Consider the following 16453-nt stretch of genomic DNA (forward strand, 5'->3'; position numbering starts at 1 on the left):
TGGTGAAACCCCGTCTTTACTAAAAATGCAAAAATTAGCCAGGTGTGGTGGTGCATGCCTATAAATCTTAGCTACTCAAGAGGCTGAGGCAGGAGAATCACCTGAACCCTGGAGGCAGAGGTTGCAGTGAGTGGAGATCATGCCATTGCACTCCAGCCAGGGCAATAGAGTGAAACTGCATCTAAAAAAAACAAAAACAAAAATTAGCCAGGCGTGGTGGCACACAGCTGTAATCCCAGTTACTTGGGAGGCTGAGGCAGGAGAATCACTTGAACCCTGGAGGCAGAAGTTGCAATGAGCCGAGATTGCTCTATTGCACTCCAGCCTGGCAACAGAGCAAGACGCCAAAAAAAAAAAGGATGAAATGAGACACAGTGTGGAAAGTGCTTGCTCTAGTGCTGGGCACGAGATGTGCACTCAGCATGGGTAAGGAATTATTGTTATTCTCTACATGACCCAGGGACACCAGCATTAAATATACCAAGCCATCCTTTCTATTTCTTTTCTTAGCGCCTGAGACTTGAAGAGGAAGCTGGCAAGAAATTGAACCCTTCATTTTTTGACTTGGTCAGAACTCCTCAGATAAGGAAACATACTTTGATATTGATGTACAACTGGTAAGGAATATTTTTCACCTTGAAATGGCTCCAAATACTTTTAATCACAATCATCCATATTAAGGGAGGGAAGATAACCTGACCTCATCCCCGTATTAGCACTGATGGTGGGCAGCAATGGGTGGCTCGTGTCTAGTAGGTTTTCCGATCATGTTTTTCTCAGGCAAATACTGACATCAGTATAGTCCCTAAGCACAGATCAAGGTAATCCAACCTCGGATTCACATTGGAATCACCCAGAAGCTTACAAAATACCAAGCCCAAAGCCCCCAGAAATACCAATTTAATTGTTCTAGAGTAGGGCTCAGGAACCAGTGGTTTTTAAAATCTCCAGGTGATTCTAATACATAGCCCAGACAGAGAACTATTGGTACTACTTAACTGATGATGAACGTAGATCTCTATCATAGAGCTGGCCAAAAAAAGTTGGGGGGGAAGGAGGATGCCTTTTCTTCCCTTTTTCTATTTGGAGAAAAAATAAATTTATGAACAGGAATAATCCCCAAGAATAATTCCAGTGGTTTCACAGCCCAGTGACTTGATCTTTATTGTGTTTGCTGTCACTGAGCTGCTCTCAGAGCTTTGGGCCATGCCTTTTCTAGTGGGGGATGCATCCTTTCAGGGCACATTGCATCTCCACCCAGGCAAATGGAAATTTACAATCACTGAGAAAAGCAAAGCTCGTCAGGAATTAATTTAGCAACCTTTACAATAGTGCATGGGAAAGGCAGCTTTGAAATTCGACTTCATTATCCTTCTTTTTTTTTCCCAGTAATTGTGACTTTCATTGATTATCCTCATATTTTCCATTACATATAATGATCATTTTTAGTTAATAAAGCTAGAAACATTTTCCAAATGTTGTTTGTATCAGGCTGGAAGAGAAGTCATCAAGAAGCAGGGCTGTACTCATTTGGTCTTCCACTTTCCTAAAATTTGAATTAAGTAGTCAGTTCTTTTGATTTCAACTGCACTAGAGTACCCCAAAGAGAGAAATAATTCACGACCACTAATAACTTGACATAGTTTTACTAAATAAATCGTTCCATCGGCCAGGCATGGTGGCTCATGCCTGTAATCCCAGCACTTTGGGAGGCCGAGGTGGGCAGATCATGTGAAGCTGGGAGTTCAAGACCAGCATGACTAACATAGCAAAACCCCATGTCTACTAAAAATACAAAAATTAGTGGGGTGTGGGGGTGCATGTCTGTAATCCCAGCTACTAGGGAGGCTGAGGCAGGGAAATAACTTGAATCCAAAAGGTAGAGTTTGCAATGAGCCAAGATCACACTGCTTCATTCCAGCCTGGGCAACAGAGTGAGACACTGTCTCAAAAAATAAAGAAAGAAAATAAAAAATACGGAGAGAGATCCAAGATGGCCGATTACTAACAGCTCAGGATTGTGGTTCCCAGTGAAAGCGCAGAGAACGAGAGGATGCCACACTTTCAGATGAATTTTTGTTGCTCACGGACCAGGAGATTCCCAGCAGAGGAGCCCCATGGGTCGCCAGCACGACTTTTGTGGCCAGTTTTGCCGGCACCCCAGCACGGTGGTTCCAGGTGCAGAGTAAACGGGACTGGGTCCCCTTTTGGTTGACGTTTGGAGCTCCAGGAAGGCGGAGTTGCCTATTCAGCTGATTGAAAAAGGGACTCAAGAAGGAAGCCAGACCAGAGATTCCCAGGCAGAAAAGCACTGTGAATCTTAACACCGCTGTTTTGGCTGGCGCAGTGGGTTGCTCAGATTTCAGTGCTGGGAATCAACAAGTTGGATGTCCACTCAGAGTCCTAATTTGAAAGTCGGTAATAACAAAGGCGACAGGTGGATAAAATTACATTGATGGGAAGAAACCAGTGTAAAAAGGCTGAGAAAACCCAAAATCAGAATGCCTCTCCCTCTACAGAGGATCATAGTTCCTCATTAACAAGGGAACAAGGCCTGATGGAGAACGAGTGCGTTCCATTAACAGAATTAGGCTTCTGAATATGGATAATAAGAAACTTCAGTGAGTTAAAAGAACATGTTCTATCCCAATGTAAAGAAACTAAGAACCTTGAAAAAAGGTTTGACAAAATCCTAACGAGAATAGACAATTTAGAGAGGAATATAAGTGAATTAATGGAACTGAAGAATACAATATGAGAACGCCGAGAAGTATGCACAGGTTTTAACAGTCGAATTGATCAAGCAGAAGAAAGTATATCAGAGGTTGAAGACCAACTTAATGAAATGAAATGAGAAGACAAGATTAGAGAAGAAAGAGTAAAAAGGAATGAGCAAAGTCTCCAAGAAATATGGGACTATGTGAAAATACCTAATTTACGTTTGATTGGTGTACCTGAATGTCATGAAGGGAATGAATCCAAGCTGGAAAATATTCTTCAGGGTATTATTCAGGAAAACTTTCCTAACCTAACCTAGTAAGGCAGGACAATATTCAACTCCAGGTAATACAGAGAACACCACAAAGATATTCCTCAAATAGATCAACCCCAAGACACATAATCGTTAGATTCACCAGAGTTGAAATAAAGGAGGAAATTCTAAGGGCAGCTAGAGAGAAAGGTGAGGTTACTCATAAAGGGAAGCCTATCAGACTCACAGCAAATCTCTCAGCAGAAACTTTACAAACTAGAAGAGAGTGGGGGTCAATATTCAATATTCTTAAAGAGAAGAATTTTCAACCCAGAATCTCATATCCAGCCAAACTAAGCTTCATAAATGAATGAAAAATAAAATTTTTCATGAACAAGCAAGCACTCAGAGATTTCATCACCACCAGGCCTGCTTTACAAGACCTTCTGAAAGAAGCACTATACACAGAAAGGAACAACCAGTGTCAGTCATCCCAAAAACTTATACACAGAAAGGAACAACCAGTGTCAGTCATCCCAAAAACTTACCAAAAGGTAAAGAGTATCTCCGTAATGAAGAATTTATATCAACTAATGGGAAAAATAGCCAGCTAGCATTAAACGACAATATTAAACTCACAAATATCATATTAATCCTAAATTTAAATGGATTAAATGCCCCAATCAAAGACACAGACAGGCAAATTGAATAAAAAGTCAAAACCCATCAGTATGCTGTATCCAGATCCATCTCATAAGCAAGGACATACTAAGACTTAAAACAAAGGGTTGGTGGAAGACGTACCAATCAAATGGAGAGCAAAATAAAAAAACAGGAGTTGTAACTTTCGTCTCTGACAAAATAGACTTTAATAGTAACAAAGACTAAAAGAAACAAGGACATTACATAATGGTAAAAGGATTAATGCAACAACAGGAGTCAATGATCACAAATATATATGCACCCAATATAGGAACACCCAGATACATAAGACAAGTTCTTAATGACTTATAAAGAGACCTGGACTCCCACACAATAATAGCGGGAGACTTTGACACCATGTTGTTAATATTTGATGGATCAACGAGATAGACAATTAGCAGGGACATCTGTGATTTGAACTCAGACCTGGAACAAGTAAACTCAGTGAATATTTATAGAATTCTTTACCCTGGGTCCATAGAACATAGATTTTTCTCAGTATCACATTACACCTATTTTGAAAGTGATCATATAATTGGAAGTAAATCACTCTTCAGCATTTGCATAGCATTTCACAGACTTAAGTGAAATATTGGATGGCTGTTTGTTTGTTATTTTCCTCCCTTATTCCTTCCTGTCTTCGCTGTTAAGCACAATTATCGGCATAAAAGAGGTTTTTAATACCTATTTTTAGATTGCATTCCAGCCTGGGCAATAGAGCAAGACTCCTATTTTCTCTCCCCCTTTCTCTTTGTCTTTCTTCCTTCTCTTTTTCTCTTCTTTCCTCACTCCCTCTTTCCCTCCCTCTCTCCCTCAAAAAAAAAAAAAAAGAAAAAGAAAAGAAAAGAAAAAATAAAAGTCATTCCATTAAGACATTCTTCTTGGCTTTCCATTTGTCTAGGAAACATTAGTCTAATTTCTAATTATTTCTAACTCTTCTAATTTCTTCCCTTCTTCTGGTTCTTGGAAACCAGCCAGCCACAGCCAGCCACTGAAGTGGATCAGAGATTATAAAAGCAGTGGGATTAGGGGCTAGCAAGGAGACAGTCACGGGGAAAGGTGACCTACAATCCACATTATTTTTCCAGAAGCCTCTCTTTTTTGGTTGCCTGTGTTTGGCGCTTGGCTTGACCTGAACTCTCCTCTTTGCTCAGGTTCACGAGCTCTGTGGTCTACCAGGGCCTCATCATGCATGTGGGCCTTGCAGGGGACAATATCTACCTGGATTTCTTCTACTCCGCCCTGGTTGAATTCCCAGCTGCCTTCCTCGTCATCCTCACCGTCGACCGCATCGGCCGCCGTTACCCTTGGGCCGCGTCAAATATGGTGGCAGGGGCAGCCTGTCTGGCCTCAGTTTTTACCCCTGGTGGTAAGTTTCAGGCCAAGTTGGAGTTTTGTCTCCAAGACCCTGAAGAGAGGGAAAGTCACAGCCCATTAAAAGGAAAACCATGTAATTTGTCATCCAAATCAATTTGGAAAGACAAGTTGGAGGGCAGTATCTGGGACCCTTCTGGGCAAATTTATATGGCCAGCCTCCTTTTAGGAAAAATTGCACCCAATTGTTTCTTGGTATGATATAACAAGAGAGATTACAGAGCCCCATGCTGCAGGCCATCAAGATGACCTGGAGCACAGAGCATGGGCCTTGGGGTGGAGCAGGCCCAAGTCAAGGTCTTACTCCAGCACTTCCTAGGTGTTAATTAGGGGGCTCTCTCTTGACCTCCCTGTATCAACCTGTAGAGTAAATGAGAAAAATGTAAGTAAATGCCATCCATAAACAGCTATCCATTCCTTTTTTCCTTTTAAAATGCTTTCTCAATTAAGGGGAACAAATACCTGTGTAAGAGAATCCTTTTAGCGATATGGAGCTTTATTTGAAGCCATTAGTTATTAGCAGTTGTTTAAATGTGCCTATTGTTTGCTCTTTCTTTGACCTCTATAGACTAAAGTTGGCCCAGCTTTGGAAACTGGTATAACTCCATTGTCATTAACAACTGAGGTCTAAAGTTAAGAGAACACAGAGGGTTTTTAGGGCAGTGAAATTGTTCCATATGATACTAAAATAGTGGATACAGATCATTATGCATTTGTCCAAACCCACAGAAGTATACCACCAAGAGTGAACCCTAATGCCATTCTATGGACTGGGGTGATTATGGTTGTCACTGAAGGTTCATCAAGCAACAAACGTACCACTTTGTGGAGAATGTTGATAATGGGTGGGGGGTAATGCGTGTGTGGGGGCAGAGGTTATGTAGGAAAGCTCTCTATTCCTCTCCATTTTGCTATGAACCTAAAACTGCCCAAAAAAAATAAAGTATTTTTAAAAAGAGAGAATTAGCATTGTGTCTGAGGTTAAGATGAACGAACATGAGAATCTGCTGACATTAACATGAGTCTATAGAAGACATCATTTTTCTTTCTTGTCCCGTTCTGGAATTGGGAATTTCTCCTTGCAAATCCCCCTCTGGAGCACTGTCTGAGGATGAGGAATCATCTGTGTATGGATAAGTGGTGTGCTTTTCCCCCTTAGATCTACGATGGCTTAAAATTTTTATCTCATGCTTGGGAAGAATGGGGATCACAATGGCCTTTGAGATAGTCTGCCTGGTCAATGCTGAGCTGTACCCCACATTCATTAGGTGAGTGTATTTTCCTTAGCATGAAGAGGGTGGGTGGAACATTTGTTCATTGACTGGAACCACCACAGGTGCAGACAGAGGACGCCTTACCTTCAAAACACAGTGTAAGGGAAGGTGAGAACACTTAAAGGTCCAGCCAGGCCCAGCAGTTTACCTCTCACACTTACAGGCTGGGGTAAAATACAGAAGCCGTGGTAAGAACAGAAAATTGAATTGCAAGACAGGGATTATCCAATGGCTACAGGGGAGATTGATTTGAAACAGCACAAACAGGTCCACAGAAACAGTTTAGGGAAGCCAGGTGATGGAAGTAAAAAGAAACAATTGCTCCTCCCAAAGTTAAACAAAATCTTAAGGTTTATATAAAACAAAAGTGACAGAATATGAATGGAATTAAGTATATATAAATATCAATGTTGTGCATTGAAATTAACATGAATAATTTTTTAAATTCTTGAACATTTAATTTTTTTTTAAATTTCAATAGGTTTTTGGGAAACAGGTGGTGTATGGGTACATGAAAATGTTCTTCAGTGGTGACATCTGAGATTTTGGTGCACCTCTCACCTAAGCAGTGTACACCATAGCTCTTGAACATTTTAATGATTTGAAGAAGTATTTATTCAGGGGTGGCTGGGAGACAACTGCTGCACTGTGAAAAGTTAACAAGTTCAATCCGTTTCCTCCATCCTAGGAATCTTGGCGTCCTCGTCTGTTCCTCGATGTGTGACATTGGTGGCATCATCACGCCATTCCTGGTCTACCGGCTCACTAACATTTGGCTTGAGCTCCCGCTGATGGTTTTTGGTAAGAAATCTTCATAGATATCTTTAAATGAAAACTCATTTTTCTAGAGACCTTCACTTTTCTACTTCAAAACAGGTGTCATGCCTATTAGTAACTACTAATTACTACTACTGGTAGTAATGATGTGTCTGCAGCTTGCATTCTTCTCAGACGTGCCTAGTAATTAGTAATATTATTAGTATTAGTAATACTAATCAATAATATTAGTTCAGTATTCATAATATTATCAGTTACTACTAATACTCAAGTATGGGACTCCTGCCATAGAGGCAGAAGGTTGACCAGAAGAATGAGAAGGGAGAAAGTTTTCCAGCAGCAGGCCCCTAACTCTCTCTCTGCTGATTTCCAGCCTTCCTGAGGTCTCTGTCAAAGAGTTAACTCTCCATGCCCAGAGGCAGTGAAACACAAAGCCCTTTTACTTCTTACTTCAAAGAAAGGGGTTAAAATTTTGCAAAAGGCAATTTCAAAACACAGAGGAAATAAAGACTCACATTTAGAAAGTGCATCAGCATAATGGAGCACCTGTGTCAATGCACCTGGAGCGATTAGATTTCAGGAGCGTCCCACAACACTTCCCTTCTGCTACTGCCAGCAGGAACACACCAGCCCTGAGCCTTCTCTGGTTAACTCGAACACCTCAGTGCACCCATTTCAGTCTCTTTGACACCCATTCTGAGCTGCTTTTAATTTGAATATGTGATGCTTTTTCCCATGGGCATATAACACTCAATTTAAGGAAAGAGAAGAGGAAAAGATTTCACTGTCAGATGCACATGGGATGGAAAGGGAACTTTAAAAATCTCAGGACCCCCAAAATCCTTATGCAAAAGGAAAGACTAAGCCTGGAGGCTGAGTCATGCAACACCCTCTTCCAGATGAATAGCTGTTACAAGCATTATACCTCCTGCCTCAGGCGTCTACAAAGGGCCTCCCCTGCAGATCATTCATAAGTAAATTCTTTGCTTGTAGACAAGAATTTTAGGTCTACAGTCTAAGCTTAGCTCCTAAAACTAAAGTCTGTTGATTCCACACTGATCATGTTCGTTGCAAGCTTACCTCCTGAGGTACAGAACAAAGACAAGTCACTCCTCCACATGCCCAGAGAGGCCTGCATAATTGATTCTTCCTTTACTCCCATTTTCTCTCCAAACATTCACCTTATCATGTAAACTGTACACCTAACTGGGCACTAGCTAAAGTCTCACAAGAATGGAACCATTTCTTCACAGCCTACCTGCCACTCTCCCTTCCTGCCTCCCTACTTTAAGGAAATGGATAAATACCTCCTGAAAGCCTCTTTGTAGAAACAGCCACTGATGTGTCTGTGGCTCCTGGTTTTCAGGGACATGCGCTAAAGCTGACTTAATAAGCCTTGACTGATGGGGACTTTTTCCTCGTCACCCATTTTGGTTATCAGAGGAAGCTCCTACCACTTCATTCCTCAGGCTGCACAATGCCCCACGCAGCTGCTCTGCTCATTCCTTCTCTTATCCTTCTCATGGAATTTGTGAGGGAGGAAATTTTCCACCGCTCTAGTTCTGCAAGCAAAATTTCCAAACCATTGGAAAACGGATCCAATGAATTCCTCCACGATCCAGTTAAATAACAATAAGACAGCCAAAGCTGACAGAGCACAACCTCTTTATCCTGAGATAACTTGGCCACAGAGTAGCTGGCGCTACTCCTGAGACATATGTGCCCCCTATTCCTTTCTCCCCCAACACTGGCTAAGGAACCTGTCCCTAGAACCCTCTTTTCATCTTGAGGAGGTGCCCATCCCACCCTCTGGACTCCTTCCTGCCACGGGGAAGTTAGAGACCGCTCAGTCTTGGCCACTCCCTTAGGTGGACAGTGGGTGACCAATGGGTCAGCAGGACATTTTTGGATAGCAAATGGTCACTTTGTTGCTGGAAAGGGATCCTGATCCAGACCCCAAGAGGCGGTTCTTGGATCTCACACAAGAAAGAATTTGAAGTGAATCCATAGACTAAAATAAAAGCAAGTTTATTAAGAAAGTAAAGGAATAAAGAATGGCTACTCCATAGGTAGAAGAGCAGCATGGGCTGCTCGACTGTGTATACTTATAGTTACTTCTTCATTATATGCTAAAAAGAAGGGGTGGATTATTCATGACTTTTCTAGGAAAGGAATGGGCAATTCCTGGAACTGAGCATTCTTCCCCTTTACAGACCATATAGGGTGACTTCCAGGCATTACCTTGGCATCTGTAAACTGTCATGGTGCTGGTGGGAGTGTCTTTTAACATGCTAATGCTTTATAGTTAGTGTATAAAGGGCAGTGAGGATGACCAGAGGTCACTTTCATCACCATCTTGGTTTCGGTGGGTTTTGGCCGGCTTCTTTACCACATCCTATTTTATCAGCAAGGTCTTTGTGATCTGTATCTTTTGCTGACCTTCCATCATCCTGTGACTAAGAATGCCTAACCTCCTGGGAATGCAGCCTGGTAGGTCTCAGCTGCATTTTTCCCAGCCCCTATCCAAGATGGAGTCACTCAGGTTCAAATACCTCTGACAATTTCATGTTTCTCTAAGTGCTATTTAACAAAGCAATGCAAAGTCCAGGCCAAGAGCAACCAGCTTGACCCTTGTTCCTGCCTGACACCTTCCTGCAGAAAAGATACAGGATTATAACTACAGTTCAATATTTAAAGTAAACTCAAAGACAATTCCAAATTTATTCTTGAAAGTAATTTCATATTATTCCCTCACCAATCTTTAATATGAGTAGCTAAGAAAGCAAACCTAATAGTTTTGCATTTTAACTTCTTTCCCTTTCTTTTCCACACAATAATAATATACTAATTGTGGTCTTGAAATAGCCATAAAATGATAATCGAAGAAGGCTGAAAGTCAACACATTGGAAAATACTGGCTGAAAGAACACTGGGAACATCAATAAGGATTATTCTGGTTAATTAGGCCTGTCTTTGCAAATATAAAATGCCAGATGAATGGTAATTTGATTAATCAGTTGTATTTATCATGATTCACTCACTTCAGATATTCAGATGCCCACTGAATGTGTTTCTTGTTTGCATTAGTTACAATACAATAACCAAGTGAATCTTGGGAGGCTTGGAGAGAGATTTTGAGAGGTTAATTATTTAGTGGGCAATTCTGTTGTTTATACCATGTACCAGGTACTATTCTAAGCCCTGACAATATTAATTCATTTTAGCCTCATAACAAGCCTGGCTTGTTACCAGAAAGGGGTCCTGATCCAGACCCCAAGAGAGGGTTCCTGAACCTCACACAAAAAAGAATTCACGGCAAGTCCATAGAGTAATGTGAAAGCAAGTTTATTAAGAAAGTCAAGGAATAAAAAATGGCTACCTTACAGGCAGAGCAGCGCTGAGGGCTGCTGGTTGCCCATTTTTATGGTTATTTCTTGATTATATGCTAAACAAAGGGTGGACTATTCATGAGTTTCTTATTTTTAGACCATATAGGGTAACTTCCTGATGTTGGCGTGGCATTTGTAAACTTCATGGCACTGGTGGGAGTGTAGCAGTGAGGACTAACAGAGATCACTCTCATCACCATCTTGGTTTTGCTGGGTTATAGCTGGCTTCTTTATTGCAGCCTGTTTGATTAGCAAGGACTTTATGATCTATATATCTTGTGCTGACCTCCTATCTTATCCTGTGACATAGAATGCCTTACTGAATGCAGCCCACTAAGTCTTAGTCTTGTTTTTCCTAGCCCCTCTTCAGGATAAAGTAGCTCTGGTTCGAACACCTCTGAGATTTCTCCACTACATTTTATAAGAGAACCCTTAACCCTAATGGCTGCAGAGAGAGGAAGATCCATCCTCTGTAATGTCTTCATGCTGATTAGGGGCAGTGATATTTCTGATTAACTGTTAGGGTTTCTTGTATTCAGGGTAGAGAGCTCAGTCAGAAAGCATCACTATGGTGAGGGCCATTCATAACTCTGAGTTTTGACAAAAAGAGGTATCTGGAAGATTAATAAGAGTTTAATTTAAGAAAACATTTGGTAAGCTTATCCTGTATTTCTACACAAAGAGCCCAATAGCAATATATTCCACAATAGTAAAGCAAAATAAGCAAAATTATCCCAAGTAAACTAAATTAGAAGGCTCTCCGTGAACCTGGCAATTGTTGAAACCATGCTGATATGGGGTCACTAGGTGATTCCAGTGTGACCAGAATTAGAATATTGATCCAGATTTTTATATTACCTATCCCTCTTGTTTCTTCTTCTTTTTCTTTTCTTTCTTTGTGTGTGTGTGTGTGTGTGTGTGTGTGTGTGTGTGTGTGTGAGACAGAGTCTCACCCTGTCACCCAGGCTGGAGTGCAATGGCACGATCTTGGCTCACTGCAACCTCCACCTCCCAGGTTTAAATGACTCTCCTGCCTTAGCTTCCCAAGTAGCTGGGATTACAGGCACCAGCCACCACACTCAGCTAATTTTTGTATTTTTAGTAGAGATGGGGTTTCACCATGTTGGCCAGGATGGTCTCGAACTCCTGAACTCGTGATCCACCCACCTCAGCCTCCCAAAGTGATGGGATTACAGGCATGATTCACTGTGCCCAGCCCCCTCTTGTTTCTTCTGAGCTGCAGGAATCACTAGTTGGAATGAGCAGGGTCAGTCTAAATTGCAGGCGGGGGGCAAAAAAGCTTAAAACAACTGATGAGACTAGAATATAGTAACAGGTGTACCACTGTTCTTGAAACATAATTTTTCTCTCTCCAGTTTCCCATTTTACTAAAGACAAATCATGGTAAGACTGATTTGCTTTATTATACTTGGCCTGATTATTTGTATAAAGTGCAGCAAAAAAATAATTATTTTTCACATAAGCTTTTTAAATTGGCTTTGACAAAACTTTGTTCCATAAAAGGAATCTGATGTTTTTTTCAAAGCCAAGCCCATCCATGGGTTTGTACCCTGAAATATCCATGATTTTAGTAAATTTCTCTTCTCTTGAGGTCCCCAAATAACTCAGGGCTCCTGGTCCTATCAGAAAGTAACATTTTTTACTTACCACAGGTCAGGAACCCTGTATGGGGACTATGTAGACAAGGTATGATGCCAGTTTTCCCACGGGGCTTTTATTGGCTCTACAAGTTAAGCTTGATTCCTTAAAGGGAAGCACACCATTCCAGTCAAAGCCTTGGTCAAAATAACCAGTTTCTCCAATTGTGTCTTGTTGCAAAAGAAAACAGATATTTTAATTGCACTTATGCAAATAACTATATTGCCATAAGTTAAGAATATTCACAAATAGTTTTCAAATTCTAGAGAAATCATGTAGAGATAAACAAATATGTTCCAAAATTTGTTCACAGGAATATACTTGACTTAATTGCCATAAGCGGTAAATATTAATAGCTCAAAAGAAAAGTTTCCTTGACTCTGAAAAACAAAACAAAGGATCAGCAATGTTTTTAGCAAAAAGTTAAAAAGATTACTTTAGTTTTGTATTAGTTCAGTGCATGCAGTTAACTCCTGCTTTGTTTGATATACATGAACATTTCACCTCTCTGTGAGAGTCCTGAAAGTATTTTCCTCTATTCTAATTCACAATCTCCAAAGTTATCAGAAACCTGCATTCAAGAATACCTGTTAAAGTCCTATAGTTGATTACAAAACCACCTTTTGAAGAGGATCAAACAAGACAACAATTGTCTGTGGATGGCAAAGTCTTAGGGCAGCCACAGTCAAAAACACAATTGATAAAGAAACTTGTTACTTCTGTGGCACACACTAATTTGCATAACAATTATAATTATTACTGATAATGTACACTAAGTCCTATCAGAATTATAGGAGTTTCACATAATTTCGGAACACATATCATTAAGACATTTATACAAATAGAGCCCCGAAACAACCAAACACCATTTCATATTTGACAATGCTTCCTGTATGATTTTTATACTATATAAGCCAAATTTCGCTTTTATATTAGTGTACTATTAATGTTAAACTGTTTGTAATAAAACTTCATAGACATATCTACCCAATTTTAATGTTTGACCATAAGGTAGGATTCTCATAAACCTTTTATAACTCTTTATAAATTTTTTATTAAAGAGCAGATCAGTGCTCTAAAAAAACACCCTATTGTGCTTTTATTCTAATGTTCAATTTATGGAAAAACTGAATAATACCTCTTTAACTTTAGCCAATATGTTCATGCAGAATTTCTTTTGCATGATTAATTTTTCACCAACATTCCCAAACTTCTTCAAACCTTCAGCTTTATATTATTTAACTTAAAACAATCCTTTAACCCTTTAGGCAGAAAAATCCACATTTCCATGACTTCTTATAGTCTTTTAGCAAAAATACATTTTACTTTTTTTACACACCTAGTATGTAAAGCTGTTTTTATTTCCCAAAGATTACTTAAGTCACATGAAATAAAAGATATTACACTTTTTACTTTTCTGACAAAAATATTTGACTTAAGCTGTTATTATTTTTAAAACAATCAAAGCTCTTTCATATCACACACACACAACACATATAAATTCACAGACAGAAGAAAGTTTAGTACTTTTAAGATTTTTATTTGCTACTTTTCTCTTCAAAGTATGCAGCTTCTAGGGCCTATTAAGCTGGCACAGCTGAAAAGCAAAAACAGATTCCCAAAATTAAGGGTCTGATTTTTATACCAGATCCTGTATCCCAAAAACAGGAAATCAGCCCATCTCCTATGGGGATCTTATCTCTCAGTGGGAAGTGGGGACATTTTCTTAACTTCTATGTTGCCAAGAACATGCTTTTCTGATCCAAACTTGCAAAGAGCTGAGTATGTCCCCATAACTGCCATTAGCTATCCCCAAAACTATATTTCCTACCTATTTATTACGCATCAAAACGGCCTCATAATGTGTAGTAATTTTAATTTCCGATGCTCTCCAAAGTCAAAAACATCAGTTAATGCAATGCAAAACAGAACACAGCCTTAGGTTTTGAGAAGGACCCGTCCACTTCTAATTCCTGGGGTTTTATGAGGAAAATAGAGATTTTTCCAAAAGGGGGTCTGTGATGCCTCCTCTGTTTTTTCCAAGGCATTCCAGGCTATTAGAGCTTGAATAAACTGACTTTTAACCATAGCACTCTTTTTAAAAAATTATTTTAAATCTCTTATTACCCGACTTTAGCCATGCCAAGTGGCCAACATTTTTGTGCTCAGAGAAAGGAAAGTTCAAAATGGCTCATGGAGGAGAAGAGAATTAACGAGTGGTAAAGGTTATGCAGATTTTAAACCAGAAAGGACTCATTCCCTCAGCCAGGATTGAACCCTGGGTCCCCGTTGGAAAACGGTGAAGCTTTAGCTATTGAGCTACAGTATTGGCTGGTTTCCACTCTTCCCAGAAGGATTTTAGAGCAGCCAATTCTGAGATTGCAAAGGTTTTTAACTGCTCAAGATAATTTTTTGGAATAAGTATGACATGAAGCCCCAAATTCCTGTCTGTTGGGTGGTGGAAACCAAGAGAAAAAACTGCCATGTGGTTGCAAGTTCAAGCTCCCAAGGACATTTTTCAACATATGGTCTCTGGGCAAGATGAAATAGCAGACAGTTGCCCTGAGTAACGGAAAAGTAGAAAAGAGAAAGGAGAGAAAGAGAGAAAAACATTACCTGCACCAGGGTGGGGAAGGCAAGGTGCTCAGAGAGGCCAGAAAAAAACCCACCTATTATAGCAACACTGAAAGGTTCAGGTGACTGCTTGTCAGTAGTGAAGCGATCTTTTCCAACTGTCCTATCAGCTCTCAAGTGTCGCTCTTAGGGAGAAATAAAGCTCCCCATAATCCATGATCCTGCATATGCCTAATCCTATTACCCATAGCCATCAGCAGAGTGCAAGAGAAATTAATTCAAAGAAAATAGCAGTTGACATCCCCTAGTGCCAAATTTGTTCTGAGTTGAGAGAGATTTTACTGTGAGGGGCCTCTAACTCCCTCAATATTAGGAAGGACTGTAACCTTCCTAAGTTAGGTCTCAAATCCAAGTTCAGTCAAGGGTCATTGCCTTTTATTAGGAGGGGCTTTTAACCCTCTCTCTTTTTTTTTTTTTTTTTTTTTTCCGAGATGGAGTTTTGCTCTTATTGTCCAAGCTGGAGTGCAATGGCCTAATCTCGGCTCACTGAAACCTGTGTTTTTTGGGTTCAAGCGATTCTCCTGCCTCAACCTCCCGAGTAACTGGGACTACAAGCATGCACCATCAGGCCTGGCTAATTTTGTACTTTTAGTAGAGATGGGGTTTCTCCATGTTTGTCAGGCTGGTCTGGAACTCCCGACCACAGGTGATCCACCTGCCTTGGCCTCCCAAAGTGCTGTGATTATAGGCATGAGCCACCACACACAGCCAACCCTTTCTGTCTTAGGAGAGACTCTAACTCCCCTAAATTGGGCCCCTGACCCAATCACGTCCTTTACCCGGGTACCCCACTACTTACCCAAAGTTGGCTAATCAGTGCTGCAGTCTAATTCCTTTGGGCTGATGACTCTCCTCAGTATCATCCCTTCACAGTTCACCAGAAAAATGCTATTGAAAAGGGGTCCTGATGCAGACCCCAAGAGAAGGTTCTTGGATCTTATGCAAGGAAGAATTCAGGACAAGTCCATATAGTAATGTGAAAACAAGTTTACTAGGAAAGTCAAGGAATAAAGAATGGCTACTCCACAGGCAGATCAGCTCCTAGTTGCCCATTTTTATGGTTATTTCTTGATTATATGCTTAAACAAAGGGTGGACTATTCATGAGTTTCCCCTTTCTAGACCATACAGGGTAACTTCCTGATGTTGGCATGGCATTTGTAAACTTCCATGGCATTGGTGGGAGTGTAGCAGTGAGAACTAACAGAGGTCACTCTCATCGCCATCTTGGTTTTGGTGGGTTTTATCTGGCTTTACTGCAGCCTGTTGGATTAGCAGGGTCTTTATGATTTGTATTTTGTGCTGACCTCCTATCTCATCCTGTGACTTAGAATGCCTAACTATCTAGGAAGGCAGCCCAGTAAGTCTTTGCCTTATTTTACCCATTCCCTATTCAAGGTAAAGTTGCTGTGTTTCAAACACCTCTGACATGTCAAGGAAAAAAACTAAATTCTGTAAAATATTTAAAGAGTTTATTCCGAGCCAAATATGAGTGACCATGAAGCACAGTCTCAAGAGGTCCTGAGAACATGTATTCAACGTGGTTGGGTTACAGCTTGGGTTTTTTTTTGTTGTTGTTGTTGTTTTTTTTATGAAGAGTTGGGTTTATTTTAACAGTAAATTTGAAACTCTTGCCTTAAGCAAGAGTACTACAGTAATTATATCAGGAATAGA

General features: G+C 40.3%; 1 protein-coding gene across 1 annotated transcript in view; it reads left to right on the plus strand.

Moving 5' to 3' along the window:
• SLC22A2 (solute carrier family 22 member 2) overlaps positions 1–16453 on the plus strand; it is a 43284-nt gene that overhangs the window by 12903 nt on the left and 13928 nt on the right. Inside the window, exons 6-9 of the mRNA XM_064360480.1 lie at positions 511–617; positions 4828–5042; positions 6207–6315; positions 7010–7122. Of these exons, the coding sequence (XP_064216550.1) occupies positions 511–617; positions 4828–5042; positions 6207–6315; positions 7010–7122 (544 nt within the window). The remainder of the gene's footprint in view (positions 1–510; positions 618–4827; positions 5043–6206; positions 6316–7009; positions 7123–16453) is intronic.

The sequence above is a fragment of the Aotus nancymaae genome, unplaced genomic scaffold (assembly GCF_030222135.1).
Source record: "Aotus nancymaae isolate 86718 unplaced genomic scaffold, 86718_ANA_hifiasm-v0.15.2.pri h1tg000040l, whole genome shotgun sequence".
Lineage (NCBI taxonomy): Eukaryota > Metazoa > Chordata > Mammalia > Primates > Aotidae > Aotus > Aotus nancymaae.